This window comes from Psammomys obesus, unplaced genomic scaffold (genome assembly GCF_907164565.1).
Source record: "Psammomys obesus unplaced genomic scaffold, mPsaObe1.curated_primary_1811, whole genome shotgun sequence".
Lineage (NCBI taxonomy): Eukaryota > Metazoa > Chordata > Mammalia > Rodentia > Muridae > Psammomys > Psammomys obesus.
The window spans coordinates 5,286,186-5,309,845 of NW_026592732.1; the positions used below are offsets into that span (position 1 = coordinate 5,286,186).

General features: G+C 46.6%; 1 protein-coding gene and 1 pseudogene across 1 annotated transcript in view; one reads left to right on the plus strand and one right to left on the minus strand.

Annotated features, from left to right (window-relative positions):
- Nucleotides 1-3,278: 3,278 nt before the first annotated feature.
- The window catches only part of Tmem123 (transmembrane protein 123), a 29,626-nt gene continuing 9,244 nt past the window's right edge, over nt 3,279-23,660 (plus strand). Inside the window, exons 1-2 of the mRNA XM_055615630.1 lie at nt 3,279-3,518; nt 6,823-6,876. Of these exons, the coding sequence (XP_055471605.1) occupies nt 3,428-3,518; nt 6,823-6,876 (145 nt within the window). The 5' untranslated portion in view covers nt 3,279-3,427. The remainder of the gene's footprint in view (nt 3,519-6,822; nt 6,877-23,660) is intronic.
- Nucleotides 15,146-15,705, minus strand: LOC129683008 (60S ribosomal protein L29-like; annotated as a pseudogene).

The window sequence follows — 23,660 nt, forward strand, 5'->3', positions numbered from 1 at the left end:
AGGCTGGGAGGAATGGGCTGCTGAGATTTGCCACTGCTGGGAGGTGGGGCAAGGCAGCAGGACACCTTGGCTTAGGGGTCATCAGGGCATCTGGGGAGGGTTGGGACAGCCTGCTGTGGCTTGGGAGCAGGCCCTATTGCTGTCACAACCTGGGGTGTCCCCCAAGGCTTGGGGCCTGAGGCACTTTACTCCTGCCAGCCGCCTCAGCGATGAAAGCCCTACAATATGTGTGCTGTGTGCATGTGAGAGTGTGCGCACACGTGTGTGGAGGCCAGAGGCGGAAGTTGGGCAGCTCCCTCTATCTATCTCTACTATATCTAGTTAATTGTTTTAAGACAGTGTGCCACTGAACCAGAAACAGACCAACTGGCTAGCCAACAAGCTGTGGGGACCACCTGTCTCTCGTAACCCTAGGGCTTTAGGCATCCGTCTCCATGCCCAGCTTTTACATGAGTGCTGGAGGGTTGAATTCAGATCCTCCTGCTTACCCAGTAGATACTTCACTGACTGACACTTCACTCCCTAACACTTTTAAACACCCTTATTGGGGTCCATCAGTATCTATTTTGCCACTAGACTATAAACACCATAGGGTTATGGCCCCATCATATAGTAAACATTCAATAAGTACTTTGTAAGCCATTGCATGAAGCAAAGACTCTCAGCATGTGTAGTCAGCTGGGAGAAGGGACAGCATGTTCAATGTTGGTACTTCGGTAGTTCTTGGGATCCTTAGAACTTCTGAGGAGGAGGATCAGGGCACTATGACCTGCCCAGAGAGTAGAAGATGAAATGTAAAGGAAAGCTGAGGAGAGCAGCGAAAATTGCATAGGAAAAAATAAGGTCAACAGGCATCTTGCACAAAGAAAATGTCACGCTCTGTTTACAAGAATGAGATTTGAGAACAGCATTGCAATGAGAATGCATATGTCGTAGCAAACTAGAATATTTGCAGAAACACAGCAAGGAAAAAATTTGTTTTATTTTGTTCATTTTGAAATTTTTTTCTTTGATTGGCTGGTTGGTTTATTGATTTAGGGTTTGATGAAGTCCAGGCTGGCTTCAAACTTGCTATAGAGCTGAAGATGACCGTAAATTCCCAATCCTACTTCAGTCTCCCAAGTGATGGGACTGTGCCTCCACTCCTGGCTGGTTTGTCTGGGACAGGGTCTCACTATATATCCAGTTCAGCCTGGCCTAGAACTCGCTATATAGCTTAGATTGGCCTTGGACTTAGAGCAATCCTCCTGCCTCTGTCTCCTAAGTGCTGTAATTATAGGCATGTGTTACTATAACAGCTAGGAGACTGTTTAAAGACATGAGGTTAGATTACATCATTACTCTTGAAACATTTTTCTTCAGCAATGTGTTACATGTGTTACAATAGTAACACATTGCTAGGAAGTGTGAGAGAAAGCACTTTTTGGATAAGATTCTAGTAGCTTTTCTGTATGAGCTTATGGTCCTGATAATCTTTTGTTACGGTTTCTATGAAGCAGTTAGTCTATAAGTGCTTTTCCTTAATTACTTCTCAGATTTAAATTTTGGTAGGATTAACATGACTCCATTTTTCATTCTGGCAATCTTCACATTTCTATGTAGGAAGATGAGCAAAGACATAGGGTTGTAGACACCCTGGCATGTCTGGTTTGGTTACAGAGCGCTATCACTACACAAAGCAAACACCTACAGGTGCATGCCTATAATCCCATCACCTGGGAGACTGAGACAAGACAACTGCCATGAGGTGGAAGATTTTGTGGGCTACAAAGTGAGACTCTGCCTGAAAACAAAGCAAAACACCCATTCAGGTCATGGTAAGGGGACCAGGCAGCTGACATTTGGGGGAGCCTCTACCGAGGTCAGTCCTGGGAATGATTGTCAAGTAGACATCTCATTTTCATAATGTGTCCTTTCCTTCTTGTTGCTGTAACCAAGTACCTTAGACTGCTTAAATTATAAATAACAGAAATTTGCCACAGTTCTGGAGGTTGGCAAGTCCAAGGTAATGCCAACAACTGATTTGGTGACTGTTGAGGGCCTTGGTCTGATTGATGGAGTTTTCTTACTGTTTCTTCATGGTAGAGCGGGTGGTGATTTTCCTTAGGCCACTTTTGAAGCACTAATTTCATTGTTGAGATCTCTGCTCTTCCAACCCATCACCTCCTCAGTGTCCCACCCTGAGCACTGCGTTTCAACGTTTCAAGTGGAGGCAAACATTCATGCTACAGAACGTTCCTTCCTATCCCAGGTCTGGAAGCACTTGGTATTCCCACAGCCAGATTCTTCAGAAACAGAACCACCAAATCCTAAACAAACAACCGTTTTTTTAAAGCCTGTGTTAGATGCTGGTATTTTCAGGTTGGCTGATTGCAGTCTCAGGTGGAAGGCTTGTAAATGTAGAGCAGATGGCCCTAGTTAATCCATGATCGGGTCACATCTATAACAGAGAAGCTTTGCTGGAAGTCAAAAAGGGTTTTTCACAACAAAGTTTTTGGCTTATCTTTGAAGTGCCAGGTGTGAGAGAGAGAGGCAATGGCCTGGGTCCGTCTTCCATATTAGGTGAGCCTGCACCAGTCACATACTATTTTAGCGTTCTGAGTGGAATCAAAGTACAGTTTTTGGGAGCATTGGCTCCAAGGGCTTAAGAGGGATTTTGTAAAAAAAAAAAAAAAAAAAAAAAAAAAACCACTAGATTACAACAGGCCAGGTCAGCGGACTCCATGAAGAGAGGGGCCTAGGTTAAAGGTGCAAAGTTTCCAATTGTTCTGCAAGCCGCACCGCCCACTCTACGAGTTTTTCCGCACCCTTGTAGAAGTGGTGTACGAAGATCGTGATGTTTACTTTGGCACTTAAAGTTTATCCTAAGTTTATCGGCGCTTACTTTGAGTCTGACCTCCCCACACACCTCTGAGCGGCTCCCTCTGCTCGCGACGCCCGCTCTCACTCCACGCCGCATGAGCCCCAACCCCCCCGCCCCCGAAAATTTCTATATACAGCCTGTCTTCCGGACGTCCGGAAAGACGGCTACCCCCTCAAACCGCAGATAAAGGACCGCAGCTTTCTCTGCAACGAGTCCCGACCACGCCCCGCCCCGAAGGCCACGCCCTCATCCGCCTCCGAGCGACCCGCCCCCAGCCCGCTAGGCTTCACGCCTTTCCGAGAGCCACGCCTCTCCTCTTCAGAGGCCCCTCCCCTTGCCCCGCCTCCTCGGACCACGCCCCTCATGACTGCGGACCACGCCCTGGCCCCGCCCCGCGCCCGCGGAGCCCCATCCCTATTTGGTCACTTCGGGGGCCGGCGGCGTCGGCGGTGGCGGCTGTAGGGGAGCGGGACGCGGCGGAAGGGGACGCAGAGCGGTCGCGTGCGCAGAAGGCAGCCCCGGACGCGGTGCGGTGGCTGCGGGCGCTCGGGGGCCCCGGAAACAATGGCGCTGGGCGCGCGGGCCGCGCTGCTGCTGGGCGCGCTGCAGGTGCTGGCGCCGCCGGGGGCCGCGGCGAGCGGCGCGGACGCCCAGGGTAAGTCCGCTGGCGGAGAGGAAGCGCGCCGCGGCGGCCTGCCTCTCCACGGCCGGAGTCCGCGCGGAAAGTTCCAAGCGCCTCCCGTAGACTCCGCTGGCCAAGTGGGGACTGAGGTCGGGGAGGGTGTCGAACTTGCCCGGGGCCACCTGCCGAGCGGGAGTCTGGCTCTCCGCTGCGGGGGGGGGGAGGGGGGGGCGGCAGGCCGGCCTGGTGCGCAGAACCTGTTGAGTTTCTCTGGGATGGCCCGTCAGCGCAGGACTCAAGTTGGTCCTCAGCCTTTCCCTGGAATCCTGTGGCTGGTACCAAGACCTGTAGATTGAAATCTGCCCGTCGACTGCTGCAGAAAGAGGTCTGATTTTCTACGCACACAGCTTCCAGCTGAAGGTCCCCCCCAGGCGCTTCATGTTGAATTAATTCCAGGGCTAGCTCGGCCGGGGGAGCCTTGGGTGTGCGCGCCTCGTACCCCTGCGCAGGTGAGGCTTATTCCGGGGCCGGGACTACTAGAGCTGCGGGTCACCTGTGCAGCAACTTCCAGGTCTCTCTGGTCCAGAACCCACGACGTTATCGTTAAGGCCGTAAGAAGGTGACGTTAACAGCCTTCTGTGTCGGGGATTCTGCTTTCCTTCTGGTCCCTGACTTTTTGGACACTTTGAGAAGAACTCCGAGTTTGTAAAAATTCTATTTTCCCTTATCATCTACTAGTCACTCGCAAATAGTAAATTACGATAAGAAGCTTTAAGTGACCAAAAGGCTTTGTGGTTTTCAGTTCTGCCCATCTGTTGTGTGTTTTTTAGTCTCATTTGTGGAGAGATAACCAGTCAGTTTACTTAAGCAGATGCTTTGGGCCCAACACCTGCTTTTGCTGGAATAATCCAAGTGAATTAAGCAGTCCTATTTCTGGTTATTGTGCTGAATTTCATTGTTCTGTTCAGTCTGAACCTCTTGTAACCCTGCAGCCCAAGCTGGCTTTGAACTCCGTATGTAGCTGAAGATGACCTTGAACTCCTGATCTTCGTGACTCTACTTCCCACTTTCGGGGATCACAGGGCTTCATCACCTCAACTGCTTACGTTTAATGTTGGCTCTTTTGACTTGTACCTGTGACAAACTGGAATTGCAGACCTAATTCTGAGATCAGTTAAGGAAAGAATGAACAGTGTAATTATCTTGTTCTGTCTACAGCAAATATTGTACTGGTTATGGGAGGAGGCCTCTGTTTTCTACAATGCTTGCTCTGTGTGTACAAACACATCTGCTCTTTCACGAGTTCATGATTGCAGTGGAGTGCCCCTTTTCTATCTTTTGCCCTCATAACACATTTTTTTTTTGTTGTTCAACTTTCTCACTATGCTCTGTTTATGAATGTCTCACTAGAGAAATTAGTGCTATTTAGAAAAGCTGAAATGCTCAGCTGCCCTGATTTCGTGAAATAGTAGAGCTAATGAGTTTAGTTCTATAGAATATGTCACCCTCAAACTGTGCTAACAGAAGGTTTTGTTAATCGAATAACACCCTCCCGACCCCCAAATTCTAGCACTTCAAATGAATCAGGAAGTTGAATTTAAGGCCAGCCTGGGCTACATATCCCTAAAAATTATAAAAACAAACTCTTCTAGTCTTTATATGCAGCATGTAATTAGTATAGGTAGCACTGCAATACTTGGTGATTTTTAACAGTCAGACTGAGACAAAGCTAATACTTGCTAGGTACATTTTCTGTCAGTGTTTCTCACCACCACTGTGATAAATTGAGATCTGTAAATCCTCACATGCCAACTCCGTTTTATAGCTGAGAAACGAGAGACTCGGCAGTAACTTCTTTAAAGTAAAACAATCAATACATGTTTGCCTTCAGATCAGAATCCAGGCTCAACCATTTCATCACCAAGCCACATCAGCTGATATTAGCTCTGAACTGCTTTCATTCCACAACAACTGTCCAGAGTACTGTAGAAGAAAGGAAAAAATGTCATTGAGCTTTTGGTTTTAAAATGGAGGCACCCACCTTTAATCCCAGCATTCCAGAGACGAATGCAGGTTGATCTCCGTGAGTCCCAGGCCAGCGTGGTCTACATAGTGAATACCAGGGCTTTATAGAGAGCCTCTGTCTCAAAACTCCAAAATAATAATAGTAATGATAGCAATTAATGCTGGTGCCAGGTATGATGGCACATACCTTAATTCTAGCATTCAGGAGGCAGGGTAGGAAGCTGTTAATATTTTTTTGATGGCAAGTGACAAATTCACTTTCAACAAACTAGAATCATGGAAATGTCTGTTCAAACATTCAAATATTTTGCCCAGAAATGCTGTCTCAAGAGTGACAGTAAGCAGTCCAGGCAGAGGCTGACCATGCTGAGTGTCTTGGGCTTTGGGACTGATTTCGTGCTAATTAATTGGACCTTGAAGCCAGAAGAGGGAGGAATCAAAGGATGACTTGGTTGAGGAAGGATCCGCTGGTGATGTAACACCAGCAGACGTGCAGAGGAACGTAGATCTGTGCTAGCTTCGCAGTTAGCCAGCCAGCCCGATCCATATCCAGACTCACTAAGGAGCTGAGTAGCTTTCTCAGGGCCTCAGTCCCCGTCACTGCAGCACGGTGCTCGCGTCATAGCATTTCCAAGGGACTAAGATGAAGGAAACCTACACCCATAGCACTTATCAGGACCTTTTTGTGTTCAGTCCCATGCTGGATGATAGTCCCCTCCAGAGGAAGAGATTTGCTTGGAAAATAGATTTAACACCTGGTAAATATTGCTGACTTTCTCTGTGTTTTAAAGGTGTCTTCAGTTTGTTTCGAGTAAGGGGGACTATCCCCCAAATGTCCTTTCTTTACTGAGTGAAACTAGGGGTGCTGATGAGGAGGAGACCAGAGGGCAACCGTGAACAAAGAGGGCCTTTTCAGGGTGGTCCACACCTTGACAGGTGTTTGCTAGGGAAGCGTGCTGCGTTCTGTGTGAAAAATCTAACCATGCAACATCAAACTCACTGACAGCTTCAGGATGTTTCATAGCAACGGTGGTACAAGCAAAACTTCCTGTGGTTTTACCATCCCTTCCCCACAGCACTGCCATGCTTGGGCCATGCCCATCTGCATCTGCAAACACCCTTCCCTCTCATCATGCTGCCTTTCCATGGTGTAGCTACTCTTCTGATCTCTCACACAAAGACAACCAGACAATTGGCTTCAATGTGTACCCCCCTGAGAACCCCAAACCTTTCACTGAAGGGCAGAGGGTCATGCTATGCTCCAAGTTAAACCTTCAGTCTGCATTCATAATCGGTGTCTTTATTTTTGTAGGCTCTCCAAACGGAAACTACTCTGCGCCCGTGCCAGCCACTGTTAACGTGACAGGTAAGTTTTAAAGACTGAATGTTTCCTTCCTTATAGCCTGTAGCCCTACAATGAGTGGCCTTAACCACAAGTTCCTCTCAGGTGAATCCTTCGTAAAGCATTGCCCATCGTAGGCATTCGTCGGTGATGGCTCGCTTGCTTGTTGGTGTCAGTCTAGCAAAGGTGTGAATAACGGGGAAAAAGTATTGAAAGCTGGGTGCCTGTAAAGCCAGCACTTGAGAGGTGTATGCAGGAAGATTAGGAGTCCAACATTACCTTCATAAGGAGTTCAAGGCAGCCTGGAATGCATGAGAATCCTATTCTCATTTGCTTTCAGTTGCTGTGATGAAATTCTATGACCAAAGCGACATGGGGAGAAAACCATTTGTTTCATCTCACAACTCTCTGGTCACATGCCATCTCTGAGGGTCTCGAGGCTCGTTCCGCTTGCTTTCTTATACAGCGCAGGACTGCCTGTCCAGGAGTGGCCCTGTGCACAGTGGGCTGGGCCATCCCCACCATTCCCCAATCAGGAAAGTTTTCTGAGGTCATGCCTGTAGGCCGGAGGGATCGAGGCATCTCCTCAGCTGAGGCTGCCGCCTCCTAGGTGACGGAAGCGTGTGTGCAGTTGACAGAAGTACAAACCAGCACAGTCCCAGTCTGAAACAACATACTGGAATTGTGAGTGCTGCAGGAAGGGACTGTCCACTGTGCAAAGGCTAGGGAGAATGTGAATCTGCACAGCCACTAATGAACAGGGCCCCTCCACACCGGCCTGGCTGGCTCTGAAGGCCACCCTTTCAGCCATCCGAGTTCAGCCTGCCATCTTCTCCATTGAAACAGTGAGCGTGGCCTTGGCTCCACTTTAAGTGTGGGACAAATGAGGCCCTTCACTCCCTAGCCTGCAGGCGTTGCCATGTTGGGTAGCAGGGCATCTTCTCGTGCCCTTGTTTCCAATGCTGACTGAGTCACAAACTCGAAAAGGCTACATGTCTTCTGCTCTTACTCAGGGTACTTACGTGCATGTCTGTGATACACTGACATTCTGAGTGCTCAGGGCACAAAGTGGACCACATCTTGACTCCCTGAAGTGGTTTGTGTTTAATATTCTCAGGGTAAAATATAGCCGAGCTAAAATGACCGACTTTTGCCACTTTTAAGTTTAGTTCCTGCCATTACAGTGGGTTCACATTATTGTCCAACTTCATGGAGTTGTTGCTGTTGTTCGTTTCTTTAACCATGTTACACAACGTAGCTTAGGCTTGCCTCAAGTTCACTGTGTGATGCTGGCTGCTCTTGAACTTGAGGTCCTCCTGCCTCAGCCTTTCGGATCCTAGGATTAGAGACTTACCCCACCCACCTGGTTGTGGAGCTTGTGTTCCGGTGGGCCCTGGAACCCTGTGCATTTTGTCCTCACAGGGCTTTGTGTTCTGCTCTCATTAGCTCCGCCTTTCCTGCTGACATCTGGTCAACACAGCTTTGCTTCTCTTAGTGTCATAGCAATGACCAAGCTGAATTTCAGTCTGCGTAGAAATATCACGAAAATACGGACAACCTTTCATTTGGGAGAAGGACTAGAAACATGCCCCAGGTAAAGCAGTGTTTGTGACTGAGTGGCTGAGAGCAGCTGAAATATGTTACTAGACTATTAGGGTGTGGCTTTTCCTGCTGGCCTATTAGAGGGAGGGAAGGCGTCCTGCATGCCTGCAAATCTGAAGTGATCTTCATTTGTACTCTCCATCGTTAGTTAGTTAGTATTACAGGTGTAGGAGATGGCTCATCAGGTAAGAGCTTTCGTTGCTCTCAGCAGCAGAGAACCTGAGTTCAGGTCCCAGCCCCCACATCAGGTGACTCCCACCTATACCACCAAATCCACAGAATACAATGCCTTTGGCCTCAGCGGGCACACATGCACATGCTAAAAGGATTTTTTTTAGAAACATAAGACAGCACAGATTTAAAAGGTGTGGGGGGAGTTATGCAGAGAGATTAATGTGGGAGTTTCCTGAGCTGCTATGAAGAGCGAGTTCAGACTCAGCGTGTTCAATTGTTCATGCTGCTAATTATATTCATGTTTATGTACTTGTATTTGAAGATTGCTGGTAATGTGTAATGTCCACAGATTTCTCCTCACAGATTGTGGAATGGAGTGATCAAACTGTTAGGCCCACTTACTGAACAGATGTATTTTTGGATTACCCGCTTGGCTTGCTGCTATTTCAGGCGCAAGGCATTTAGTAAATAAACAGATTTGTGTTTGGGGTCATGAATGTTCCATGATGGGATGGGAGGAAGTCTAAGGAAGCAGTGATTGCAGATGATCTTGAATGGTGATAAGAGATTCAGATGCATAAATAGATTATGTGTAGAGGCCTACGGCAAGATCTGCTCCAGGTCTCAGCTTCTTCAGTGTGTGTAGATGTGTATAAGGCGGGAGAGAGCCAGCCCTACCCATACCAGAGAAAAGATCATGCCAGGCAGGAGAAACTGCCACCGTGGACACCCTGTTGTCAGGTGCTCTGACTTCCAGTTACATGGGCAGTGACTACACCGGGCACAAGGAGGGGCTCTACTCATTAGTTATGTTGTCATATACAGGAACCAGGAAACCAAACAATCACATACTAAGTGTCCAAGACATAGGTGGTCAGAAGCAGGGCTCCTCACCAATCACTTAACTCTCTAGGGTCTTCCTCATACAGGTGAGGGCTCATCCTTGTGTAATCCTTGCAGTGATTCTAAGCTGCTGCTCTCTCTCATCCTCAGCAGCTGGGAGGATGTCACTGGCCTGGCTTTCGTTTCCACGCCTCTATCTGTAATACACTGGAGTTGTAATTGGGAACCTGACATGCTTGCGATTCCACAGGGTTGGTTGCTGTGTGGCACTGGGCTATGTGTGAAGGTTAACTCCATAAGCTTTTTGGAAGCGGTTCCTTTTTTGTTGTTGTTGCTGGCCTATTGGTGGTACCTTTTCCCCCTTTTTGCTTGTAAGGGTAATTTGAGGTTCGTGTAGAAATTTTGTAAGATGAGTAGATAGCTAATATCATTACTGAGGTATTTATTTGTGTGCATGTACACATGTTGTTGGAGGTCAGAGGGCGCCTTGTAGGCATGAGTTCTCTATCGTCCTGGGGATGGAACTCGGGCCATCAGAATTGGCAGCAAATGCCTTTACTAGCTGAGCCATCTTACCAGCCCAATAACAATGTTTCATACTTGAAAAAATAGGTTGTGAAGTCTAAATAAATGTGTGACTAGGGAATGACTTAGCCTTTCCACAATGGGCCAAAACACGCTATACAATAACTAATTGTGTTATTGTATAATAAATATGTACACAATTTTAAAAGTACTCTATTTTGGTTCATGGGATTTTTGTTGTGTTTTGTTTTGTTTCAGCTGAAGTGAGTGAGCATAGTGTTTGAAAAATGAGAACTGAAAGACCTCATGACCCTGTGCCTACAATATAGTTGCTTACTACTGTGTAACCATCCTGCCCTTCTTTCTTTTTCTTTTTTTTTTTTTTTGTTGTTGTTTTTTTAACAAAAGAAACAAAATAACTTTATCCAGAGCAAAATAATTGTCAAGACTGACAGTAGGCCACAGGAACAAGAGCCCTAATTATTGTGTGAAGTTTCTTTTTATGGAACTCAAGAGGCAGAGATTGGTCACTAAGGGGGATGGCAGTAAGGGACAGTCCTCTGTTTGTTTTTCTTTCTTTTTTTTTTATGTTTAAAAGCATTTTTCATACAATATATTCTAAGCACAGGTTCACCTCCCCCAAATCTTACCAAACAATGTATTTTGTGACCTTTGCTTTAAACAGAGTTTCCTTTTTACTTTGCCAAGAAAGGGAGAGAGGGGAGGAAGGAAAGGGGAAAAAAGGTGAAAGAAAAAAAAAACAGCTTAATAAGCCGTGCTGCAGTTCTCTGAGACTGTGGCCTGAGGGCTCTGGGGAACTGGTTTGGCTGCTTGCTGTCCCCACTAGCTTTTTGTGTCTATCTGTGGTATTTCTGTTGTCCTTCAGAGACTATACAAGGAGGAAAGAATCAGTTTGTTGATTGGATAAGGGTGATGTGTAATCTCTCTGAGTCTTTCCTCTCAGCTGAGGCAGCACAGGGTAGGTGGATTACATGTAAGGTCCCTGACACTCAGCACTAAAAAAGCAAGAACTAAAAGAGTTCAGTTCCTCCTCCTCCTGACTCCCCCAGCCCCTGCCTCAGGGCCTTTGCACCAGGCTGTCCTTGATGCCCAGAGTACTGCCCTCCTGCCTCTGCCTCTGCCTGCTGTTTACCCTTCAGACTGAGTGCTGAACACTGACCGCTCAGGCTTCTCTCCCTTAGTGAACAGCCGGCAGCTCACAGTCTCGGGGGCGCCAGTGGTCTACCAGTCCGTGCCTATGTGATGCTCTCTTAGTACTCTTAACTATAGAGAGTGCCTGAAGAGGCGGTGCTGATTTCACCACCATAATCCAGGGCCCAGTGCAGGCCCAGGCACGCATTTCTATTGCAACAGAAAGAAATAACCAAGTGTTCTGCTCGGAAGAAGGAGGCAATGTGAGGGCTGCCCCAGCCCTGGGTGCTGGTTGTCACCAAGGTGCAGTCAGAGAACACAGAGCTCTGTTCATGGGAGTTGTCACGGTTAGACTGTGTAGAAGTAACCCTGAATCTTGCCTCTTTCCCATCAGGCTGGGTCCTGCTGTACAGCATTCTGGGAAAAGCCTCCACAGGTGATGCTGGCCCCAGCAGCTTCTTGTCAGGATAATGTTTCTGCTCTGTGTTGATCTATAAGAGGATAGAAAAGGTGAGAGGGAAAGGCTGGTCCTGAGGCTTTCTTAAGGGGGATAAATAGTTGCTGAAGTCTCCCCTGAAGTCTGAAGTTGATTATAATGCAGCCAAAAGCCAGGGAAAGACCCAAAGGTGGGGAGTCACATGATTTGCATGATATTTCAAAGAGCAGGGTTCATGATTAAGAACCTGTTGAGTGAGCAAGACAGTGGCGGGAGCCATACGCAGGCACTCTGCTGATAGACTGGTTGGAGCAGGTGTTCGTGAACAGGAGTGTGGGCCGGTGTTCTGAGCTCGGATATTTTATTATTTGGGATCAGGCACGTAGCTCCCACATTTAGAGACTATTTCAGAGGGAAAAGTTAAGGTGGAACACGGGGGGTCACGACAGACTAGAGAGGCCCAACAGGCAGAGGTGTCTGAGAGAGGATAAAGACTTGGGCTACAGAGGGGAGAGACTCCCTCTTATTGTTTCCTCTTGTCTGAGAGGCAGAGGTGGGGGCGGGGGTCCCTCAGCACATTAAGCAGTTTAGGCTTCCCCAGTGAGCCACTCAGAAGAGAGATCAGAGGTTCCCTGAATCCTGGAACTTATTTGGGAGTTGGGTTATCTATTGATTTTCAACTTTTAACATAAACTTTAAACTTGCTGCAGTCTTTTACTTAATTTATTTACATGTGTGGGTGTGGTGTGGATGGGGGTCTGTGGGTATCTGTGACACATGTATGCAGTTACCCATGGAGGCCAGAAGAGGGAGTCAGATCTTCTGGAGCTGGAGTTACAGGTGGGTGTGAGCCAACCCAGTGTGAGCTTTAGGAACTGAACTTGGGGCCTGTGAAGGAGCAGTAAGCACTTGTCTTTAGTCACTGTTCTATTGCTGTGAAGAGACACCATGGCCAAGGCAACTCTTATAAAAGAAAGTATTTATTGGGGCTACTTTATTCCGTTATCGTCAGAGAGCAGAGAGTGTGGTAGTAGCCTCCTCTACAGCAGATGGTGCTGGAGAAGTAGCTGGGAGCTGTATTCTGATCCGAAGGCAGAGAGAGAGCCATGCTGAGCCAGGTGTGAGCGGTCTGAAACCTCCAGGCCCACTCCCGGTGACACACTTCCTCCAACAAGGCCACACCTGCTCGTCCTTACTAAATAGTGCCACTGACTAAACATTCAAATGTAGGAGCCTTTAGGGGCCATCTTTATTCAAACTATCACAGCACTCTTGACTCCTGAGCCTTCTCTCCAGCCCATATTGTATTACCTTGTCAGAGCAATATCTCTCAAGCTTAGCCATTCATTAGAATGCTCAAATGTTAGAAATACTGATCTTGGTGCCAGTTAAGACCAGTTAAAGCTGAGTGGGAGGAAGCATAGCATTGAAACACTCCACTGTGCAGCTGAAGCTGAAAAGCACTGTGCCCCCGGCAGTGGCTAAGGGGCTATCTCCTCAGTAGATATGTAGCCCCTAACACAGCAGGAGATGCTAAGGAAGTACAGTTGATGGTATGTGGCAAACAAGGGATGTTTCTTGCTGGGTTTTAGAGCATGTTACATGGTGATGGCCCCTGCAGAGAAAAAAGCCTGCTGACAACAGAACTGACACACACCCACAGAGGATATGAATAGCAACAGCAGCTACACCATTAGAATGATGCCTACTTAATTTCCTGGTTAACCTTGTTTAATTTGGTATCTGTCCATTAGCTGTCAAGAAGGGGAACTCTCCAGGAAACTAAAACTTTGTTGACGTTTCAGAACTGAAACATGAGAGCAGCAGAAGGCAGGTCTTAACTTACTCCATTTGGGTCAGCTTAGCATGTTATCTTAGCACCTGTTCCAGGATTAGCCACGAAACTTTATGAAACATCAAAGCTAACCTTTGCAGAGTTCGCTCATCCCCATTAGTCTCTTTATGACAGTGTAAAGAGAGAGAGAGAATGGATATGAATTTGAACCATTTGTGCCTTTTTCCAGGGTAAGCAGGATTAAAGCTTTGCCCTTTGAAAGACTGCTATGCCCACATTGGTTTTTATGTATTTTGTGAATATACATAAAGGCTTTTCAAAACCGTAACCCTAATGTCATTTTCATACTTTAAAAAAAAATCAAGTCATGTTTTAGATGGCTGTGTAGTCATTGTTCTTTGATTCTTCATAAACATTCCTCTCCCCATCCCAGAAAAAAGGATGACAAGCCCTCAACCCCCTGAGTCATCCCACTGACTGTTTCTCTCTTTTTTCTTTTCTCACTATGGCCAAGCGCCAGTGCAGCCAGCATATGCCCTAGTGCCACACTGTCCCTTCCATCCTGATCTCAGTGACAACAGTACCGACATTTACAAAATTACTTTATTTTAAATTAGGTGTTTACACATGATTCTCCTCCTGCCTGGGGGGCTGTCTGTCACCAGCCCATGAAGTCAGGAGGGGCACAAGCCAAGGTGCAAGGCTGGAAAGGCCAGCAAGCAAGCGTGGAGATGAGACACTCGGGGACCCCTTCAGGGAGTGTGTTCAACTCTAATTCCAGAGAACAAAGGCTGTATTACCCCTTGGGGAGTTGGTGGGGGTCTCCAAGGATAGGTGTAAATAATTGGTTAAGACTAGGCACTTCAAGGATGCTTGATTTGCATTAAACAGCATGCTCTTATCATATAAATGGAAACACAATACCTAATTATCCTATAGGCACAGGGAGGGGAGAGCTAGCAGGGAGCTGTGTTGAATGCCATGTATCAGATGTGGTTAGGGGCATCTGTGTCTGAGACAGTCTCCAGATGAAGTCAGGCAGAGAGCAGGAGGCCCTGTTGGGGAGAGGGAGTCCTGCACCTTACTGCCGAGCTCAGAACAGCTACCTGGGACTGGGAAGACAACCTCAAACAGCAGGGTCCTTCCAGCATTTACATGTGAGTGCAGATGCCCATGGCGGCCAAAAGGTGGCATTGGATCCCCTGAAGCTGAAGTTACAGGTGGTTGCGAGCACCAATAGGTGCTCTGAACCAAAATCCAGTCCTCTGCCACAGCAGAAACGATTTTGGTTTTTTGTTGTTTTTTTTTTATTTTGTTTTATTTATTTATTTGTTTTCTTCTTGTACAAGGTCTTCCTGTTTTTCCAAATTGTGGTCTCTTGTTGGCTACCATACCACAGCCTCTGGAGGAGGTGGAACTACAGGTGCTCACCAGCACACCTGGCCGTTAAGACCAGGTCTGTGTAATCAGTAGTGCTTCTCTTTCTGTGTCTGGCTTAGTTCACAGGACATGATGACCCCCGTCTATTTGTGTGTCTCTTTATGACTGGTGTCATTCTGCACTGCATTGTCTCCGCCAGTGGGTGTACAGCTGGGTTGTTGGCATTCTGGGTGATTGTAGTTGCAGTAAACAGGCCATGCAGATACTCCTTGCCATGCTTGTTTTCTTTCCTCTGGATTGAGACCCCAACACTAGTGACCTGTTACTGACAGTGAAATGATAAAGTTGTCAGCTAATTGTTGTTGAAGTTTTTTTTTTTTAACAGATCTTGCCTCAGGTTTATTTGTAAAAACAGCATAGGACACTGGTCATCTGTAAATAGTGTGTAGGTGGGTGTGTCACACCAGTCCATCTGTCTTCACATTAGTAGAACCATTTCCTACAGGGCCTTCACAGGGGCCTGGGAGCTAGAGCTGGAGCCTTGCCCTTAGCCGGCACTGTGGCCTCTGCCTTGGTTTGAACCTTGGGCTTTGATTTGCAGAGCCTACGACCCTTATCCATGTAGCTTCGAATCTGCTTCCCAAGCTTGGGGTGAGCAATGAAAGCCAGGCAGCTGAGTTTGCGGCTGGGGGCCTTTGGCATCTTGGGTTTAACAGCTGCAGGCTTCACAAGGGCCTTGATGGCCTCTGCTCGCGCACTCATTGCCTTTGCATTGTTTGCTTGCATCTTCTTCAGGCCTTTCTTGTTGTGCAAAGCACATGTTCCTCAAGAATTTGGGGTCCACCCCCTTAAGAGATTCATATCTTTGTGACCAGGGTTTCTTAATGCCATTTCTGTGCCATTTGTGGGACTGGTTGTGTGTGGTGTGGTTCTTGGACTTGGCCATGTTTGCACAGTAACCTGCGGCTCCCACAGTGTCTGGTGTTGTTGAAGTTTTATCTCCACAAGGACCTACTAATGTTTGCTTTGATGTCTGGGAACCCAGGTGTGGAGTGCATGTGTATTCAGAACCATCACTTCGTCTTGGTGGACTGAACCTCCCACATTGTATAATGGTCATATTTATTTGTTCTCTTTTGTTTTAACACATATGTTATCCATGAGGCTACCTCGTTACCCTGGGATGTTGGCTTCCATTCTTTTACTTCCAGTTTACATGTGCCCAAATAGTTGAACTTAATCGTAAAAAGCATATAGTTTGATATAAATTTGGGGGTTCTGCCCAAATTTAGTCATTGTCTTTTTATTGGAGGATTTAATGTGTTTACATGCAAGATTACCATTGATAGGTAGTGTCCGAATCTAGCTATTTTGCAACTGGTTTTCTAGTTTTGTTTTCCTTCTCTTATAGTCTTAAGTGTCTGATAGAATGTTCTGGTTTCTTGTTTACTACTTTTGGGTTTTACCTACTACTCTTGATTCATGTTTACTTTTTTCCATGAAGCTTGAAAGAAATGTCTTGATTATAATTAGCTGTTTCAAAACAAATCCCCTGATTTCCTTAGCACTTGAGGGCACAAACAGCTGTTCACTGGTGTGCCAGTAAGAGGCTTCACCAAGGATCTTACTCAGCTGCCATCCTACTAGGATGAACACTTTTTTTTTTAAGATTTATGTATTTATTATGTATACAGTGTTCTGCCTGCATGTATGCTTACACACCAAAAAAGGGCACCAGATCTCAATATAGATCGTTATGAGCCACCATGTGGTTACTGGGAATTGAACTCAGAGCAGACAGTGCTCTGAACCACTTAGCCATCTCTCCAGCCCATGTTTTTAAACATGCCACAACTTCTCTTTATCAGCCTTTTCTATTAAGAAAAAAGAAGAAAGAAATGTCTTCAATATTAAATAGCAACAAAAAACACAACACAAACATTTGCATGTGGAAATTGTAAACTTCCCTCTTTATGTTATAGAGTCATGGTGGTTCTTGTAATTCCTTAACAGAGAAAACTTAAGGTTGTAGATTATTGCGCTCCATTGTAGAACATTTGTTTAGTGTGCAGGAGGCCTCTGAGTTCTATACCTAGCACTGCAAACAAACAAATAAATATTGTGTATGGCTTAATGAACTCTTTAAGTGTGGAATAGTTATAATAAAGAAATGATTCTAAATTCATTTCTATTGGAGTTTGATTTAAATTACTTACCATGTGAGAGTTTTTGTTTTGTTTGGGTTGCCTCATGCTTTCCATCCTCCCCAATGCTGGGATCACAGGCACCTCACAATCCTGTAAAGGATCAGGTTTGTGAGACAGGAGGCCCTTGATCCTAGGGTATGTCTTAGTGTCCCATTGCTGTGAAGACACATCAGAACCATGGCAACTCTTATGAAGGAAAACATTTAGTTGGAGCTGACTTACAGTTCAGAAGTTTAATCTATTATCATCATGGCTGGGAGCATGGCAGCATCCAGGCAGACCTGGTGCTGGAGAAGGAGCAGAGAGTTCTGTGTCTGGATCCACAGGCAGCAGGAAGAGACACTGAGCTGGCTTGATCTGAAACCTCAGAATCAACCCCCAGTAACATACTTACCCAACAAGGGCGTACCTCCCAAGCCACATCTCCTGATGGTGCCAATTCTATGGGAGCCATTCTTTTTCAAAACACCACATTCTACTCCTTGGCCCCCATAGGCTTATAGCCATATCATAATACAGAAATGCATTCAGTCCAACTTCAAAAGTTCTCATTGTCTATCGGTCTCAATCCTGTCTAAAAGTCTGAAGTCTCTTTGGAGACTCATGGCAGTGTTTTAACTGTAATCCCCTCTAAAAGCAAAAACAGATCACATACTTCCAACATATAATGGCACAGGATATAGATTACCATTCCCAAAAGGAGGAGAGAGAGCAGAGTGAGGAAATACTGGACCAAAGTAAGACTGAAAACCAGCTGGGCAAACTCCAAACTTGCATCTCCATGTCTGATGTCAAAGCACTCTTCAGAGTTCCAACTCCTTTCAGCTTTGTTGACTACCACACACTTCTCTCTCTTGAGCTGTTTTCACTCCTTGTTAGCAGCTCTCCTCAGCAGATATCCCATACTCCGTTCCCTCTGACAGGGTCTGAAACATCTTCCAAGCCCCCTGTGGCCCATGGTTGTCCAGCACGTCCACCGTAACCATTCCTGACAGATTACAGATTTCATCTTGAGCCCGAAACAGAAACTAAAGGAACACCAAGACAGACACAGACAAGATGCTTACTAGCTGGTCCTTGACCCTTTGATTCAGGGGTCCTTGGAGGTCTTGGGGATCACGGATGAGCCCCCAAGATGTCATGCCCAAGTCTTGCAGACCCCAAAGACCACTAAGGACCCAATTCTGATGCAAACACAGTATTGTCTTTACTACAAGCTCGAGCTTGGTCCCACTGTCATTAACTCCAGTGGCTCTCAAGTGTAGAGCCCCGAGCTCAGGAGGAGTCTTTATTGGGGTTTGAGCAAGGACAGGGAATTTCCAGCTTAGCAGTTACACGATTGGGTGACATTCAGCAAGAGCAAGCTTGTTACAAAATGATTGGCTAACATAACTAACATTGCGTGAGCTATCTATAGATCTCAGGAATGTTAGGTATTTTCTGTGCCATAAATGTTCTACTACCAGCTCAGTGGGCTGCCCAGCACAGATGCCCCACCCTGAGATATACCCTCCCATTCTTGTGGTTATCCTCAAGTTGTTTCTTGGGTGAGGGATTTTATGCCTTGTTCCTGGAATTGATGACCTATGGCCTAGTTCCTAGAACTGATGACTTTTGGGGGTGGGTCAGGCCTGGTCCTCTCATTCCCCCCTGAAAATAGGATACAGTCTCATGGGGAGGGAAGGTTCAGGCCTGGCCCTCTCAGACTCTGCATGGAGAGTGCCTCCTAAACCTGTTATTACCTTAGTTATTCTCAAAAGTCACAGCCTGTGAGGCACTTCCAGCCACGGAGGCTTCTAGATCCGAAGGGGTCTTCATTCCCATATTCTAGGAGCTTCAGATAGCGGAGGTTAGCTTTCTGTCTGTTAGTCATCTGTCTGTCTTTTGAAACAGCATTATACCTCCCTCTAATTGCCCGCTCCACCCTCAGTTTGCCACTAAGCAGTCAGCCCGGAAACCACATGATACAACTTGTTCACAATGTGGCTAAAATTAAAGTAATTTTGTTCTTTTACAAGAGTAGAGATTCAGTTGTTTTAGGAATACACAACCTCAGGCACAGACCTGGCTCTGGTGGAATGAGGAAAAGATAGACAGGTGACACAGCAAGCTGGGATCAGGTGCTGTGGGTTCTCAGATGGAGAAAGTGCAACCTTGGAAGCTCAGGGTGTTTATTATATAGAGCTGAACAGAGGAGGTGGGTCATTGTGTCCCGCTGGACAGGTAGGCAGGGTTAGCCAGTCTCTGTAGTGGAGCAGTCTTCAAGGCCGTAAAGACTGGGGAGGGGGAGAAAGCTGTGGGGACACTTTCTGCACACACTGTCAACACCTGGTTCCAAGAAAGGCTTTGCCACCCTCTGACTGAGGCTGCGAGGTCTCTGGCATGGCTGTGGCAATGTCAACAGCACATGTTCAATGAAGACATCACTCAGTTAGTGATGTCCTCTGCTCCCTGCAGGGTGTTCTTGTGTAAAGTCTCTCAAGGCTTTGGACAATTGTTGGACATTAGTAATGAATGCATTTAGTCTTTAGCATCTAAAGCAAAAACTTGAAAGGACTCTGGCCTCCTACCACTCCTTCTAGTAACTCCTAGATACAATCAGTGTTCACTGGAATGAATAACGGAGACACATGCTGCACTGTTGGGTTTGTCTCTTGTATCAACTGCAGGTTCAGAGCTCCGAGGTTAGATGTTTAAAAGTATTCCTGTTGTGCAGTGTCCATGTACATCAGGAGTTAGGCATTTACTCCAGTGGACCAGTTTGATGTTGCAGTGATGACCAGGTGTGCCCAAGCAGGACTCGGCTCTCTGGTGAGTGACATAGCCACCTTGTGGACAAGAGGTCTCAGCTGTTCCCCACAAGGCTGACTACAGGTGTTGTGTTTAAACTCTGTGTGACGTTCTTAGTCCTCTACCTCCCTTCCAACCACCAACCCCAGGTAGGAGAGAAAGGTTAAAGGGAAAGGGGACATAGACCTCTTTAGACTTAGTTCCAGCTGGTTAGGGTTGTTGGGTTCTTTGGGAAAATACTGATCTAAGTCGTCAGGATGTCTAGCAGTCCAGCAACAGCAAATGCAGGAGGACAAACAAGCAGCCTTTCTCCTGCTCCATCCATCTCCTTGAAGCCCCTTCCTCCTGCTGGGCTCTGGTATTTATACCCTCCCAGAGTCCTCAGAATCCATACACTCCAGCTGGTGAAGACCATGACCCTCTTGAAGCTGCACAGGGCTATTATCAGCTGTGGATAAACTAAGGCAGTCCCATAGCCCACACTTGAGATTAAACAAAAAACATATTTACAGAACATAACTGAGTTTTTAAAGAAACCAGACTTCCACTACAGCTGTCGTAGGCCTCACGTAGAAAGCTTCCCCAACAGCCTGCTCCTAGAGAGTGCTGTGGAAGCCAGCCTCGGGTCAGGGCGGGTCAGCTGCACTGGATTCTCTTGTTAGAGACAAAGAATTTACAATTAGACCTCCCCTTTTGGAAGGGAGCATAGCAAAGAACTGTTTGCAGGGCTAGAGGACACAACACGCTGTGCCTGGAGGTCAGAGAACAATCTGTAGGACCCGGTTCTCTCCTTGTACCATGGGAGTTTCAGAGATTGAACCCAGGTTGTCAGACTTGGCAGCAAGCGCCTGTGTCCACAGAGCCACATTGCTGGCTCTGTGGACATAATTTTCATCATGTACCATGGTATAGATTCAGATAGTGCTCTTAGCCATACCCCGTCGATGAGTATTTTATTCTCAAAGCATTTTTGTGGTGATCTTACATGTATTATACATCACTCACAGCTTGAGCTAGGATTTAACTAGACTCCTAGATGTGTGATTTGGAGGTCAGTAATTGTTCAATTCTAAGGACCATGGGGAATAGATCTCATAACAAAAAAACCTGAATATGTATGAACTTATGTGACACTACAGCTTTTAGGAAAAAGGTTAAATACTTTAATAAACCAGTTATGTCAAATGCAAAGAGTAGATGTCAGAAAACACACTGTGGTGGAGTGGTTACATGAAGTTCAAACCATGGAGAGCAGCATTGTGTATCATAGAAACACTCTCTGGTGAAGAGGTGTAAAGAAGCCCCCAGTTCAGGACAGTGGCTTTCTGAGAGGGAAGTAGTTGAGGGTACACTTTGGGGGCCTCTTCATTGACCATCTTAGTAAGGGTTGATATTGCTGGGGTAAAACACCATGAACAAAGTAAGTTGGGGAGGAAAGGGTTTTTGCGGCTTACACTTCCACATTGCTGTTCATCATTGGAAGGACAGGAACTCAAACAGGGCAGGAACCTGGAGGCAGGAGCTGATGGAGGGGTGCTGCGTACTGGCTTGCTCTTCATGGCTTCCTATAGAACCCAGAACCACCAGCCCAGGGATGGCACCACCCGCAACAGGCTGGGTCCGTCCCCTATTCATCACTAGTTAAGAAAATGCCCCACAAGCCTGATCTTATGAGGCATCTTCTTAATTGAAGTTCCCTCCTCTCAGGTGACTTTAGCTTGTGTCAAGATGACATAGACCGATGAGAACACAGATGTTTCTGTTATTGGAACCTTTTGTATGTGTCAGTGTTGGTAAGAGGGAAAGGGCTGTGGGGATAGCCAGCTGGCAGGTTCAACCCCCAGCATGAAAACAAATAACAGAAATCAAAGCTGTGAGGCACCAAGATTTTAAATGCTTTCAAACCCAAGCTCTTATACTTCTGATTTTTGTGATTAAGTACCCATATGTATGTGTCAATGGTACCTGTAGTGCTTTAGCACTGTCAGTGGGAAATCTGTGTGTATGAACGAGCACTTTACGTGGCCGAGTGCAGTCAGATGGGCCTTTGCTGCTGAGCGAGAACAAACGGCGCAGCTGCGGCATGGGCTTGGAGGAGCCATGAGAATGGGCTAGTTCTCGCATCTGCTCAGCATCCTCCAGGGCCATGAGATCATGCCACCTTGCAAATGTAAAAACCTGGCATTGCATCTTGCCTCACGGAAGCTGCTGCAGTCTGCAGTGCAGTATTTCTAGAAAGCTTGGGCATGTGTGGGTTTTAGGGTTTCAAGGGAAAGGGCATTAAGTATTAAGCTTGCTAGTGCCAGGTGGCTTACACCTGTAACCCAGCCTTCATGAGGCTGAGGCAGGAGGATTGCGAAGTCTGAGGCTACCCTCTACACAGTGTGTTTCAGGTCAGTCTGGGCTACAGAGTACTAGCATCAAAGCTGGTCATGGGGACCATACCTGTAATCTCAGTACTCAGGAGACTGAAGCAAGAGGCTTATAAGTTCGAGGCCAGCCTGAGCTACACAGCAAGTTCCAAGCCAGCCTTAGCTACATAGCCAGACCCTTTCTCAGAAAGAAAAGTTTGGTACCTTTTCAAGTGAACTGAAACCGTTTGCGAAATGCTTCAGTGCAGTTGTGGCCTCCAGGGTCTTTGCTGACATTTGAGCACCGGCATTTGCTGACTGGCTCTCTCTTTGTCGGGCGCTTTGAGCTTGTTGATGACCACATTCTTTTGTGGCAGCTGTGAATTGCACATGCCTATTCTGTGTTTAGGCCATAAATCCTCTGTAACCGAGTGACAGCACCATCTGCATGGCCTATGAAATTGCTTTAATAGTGTTATCTCGGGCATAATTAATTAGCCCTGCAGAGAAAGTGCAGACGGACTGGGGTATGAGAAAGATCGTTGTCAGTGCCGTGTGGCTTCCCTGATAGAGACTGTAGCTTCTTATATGCAGATTCAAGGAACATCAAAGTATTTGGTACACACCCAGCTGAAATTGGTACTTGAAGTAATCTGAGCATGTTTGTGTTGTATTTCTTTTTAACCTAAACTCCGATCATGGTTTTCCAGGCAGGAGCCTGTTAAAGGCTAGCACTGGGCAGTGGCATACATCTTTGCCCATTCCAACCAAGGCTCTGACTTTGTGGCACTGCTGTCCCTTGTGATGTAACCAAGTAGTGACCCAGTGCAGGAGCTTTTCAATGGAATTGCCCAGGTTCACATCCTGGCTTCCATACTTGTGACTCTGTCTGGTGGGCAAGTTCTCCTCTGCATGCCTTTGTTTCATCATAAGTGGGGTTCACACCGTCTGCCTCAGAAACCTATGAAAATACCTATAAACCTATGTGTATCAAAATATGTAGAACAGACAGGCGCACAATGAGAACTGAGAATTCACGAGGTAACCTTGGTGCAGAGGCAGCTAATACAGAGGGTGTGGACTCAGCTGTGCCAGCTCACTCTGGGCCACAGCTCAGTAAAAGATGCTGGCCTTTCAGTTACCTTAGCTCAGCAGGCACTAACAGACAGGGAGAGAAAGCACTGCCAGGGGACACCTTCCCTGTACTCAAATGAAGGAGCCCAGGGGCACGCAGGAGCCTGCATGCGCTCAGTCCAGTACCAGTACTCAGGACCCAGAGCAGCTGGGGTAGGATGGGTCTTGGGTCACGTATACAGTACAAATAATTGTGCCAATTTCTATGTAAGAATCTTTCTCCATTGCCTTACAGTATGTTTTTTAAAATTTTCTCAGAAATTTAGATTCAGCTTGTAAAATAGAAAGTAAAAATTGCTTAAAATGTACTTCCAGCACTAGAATGCTAACACCTAAAAATGTGAAGAAACAACTTTTCTATCTGATTTATAGTGTGTGTGTGTGTGTGTGTGTGTGTGTGTGTGTGTGTGTGTGTGTGT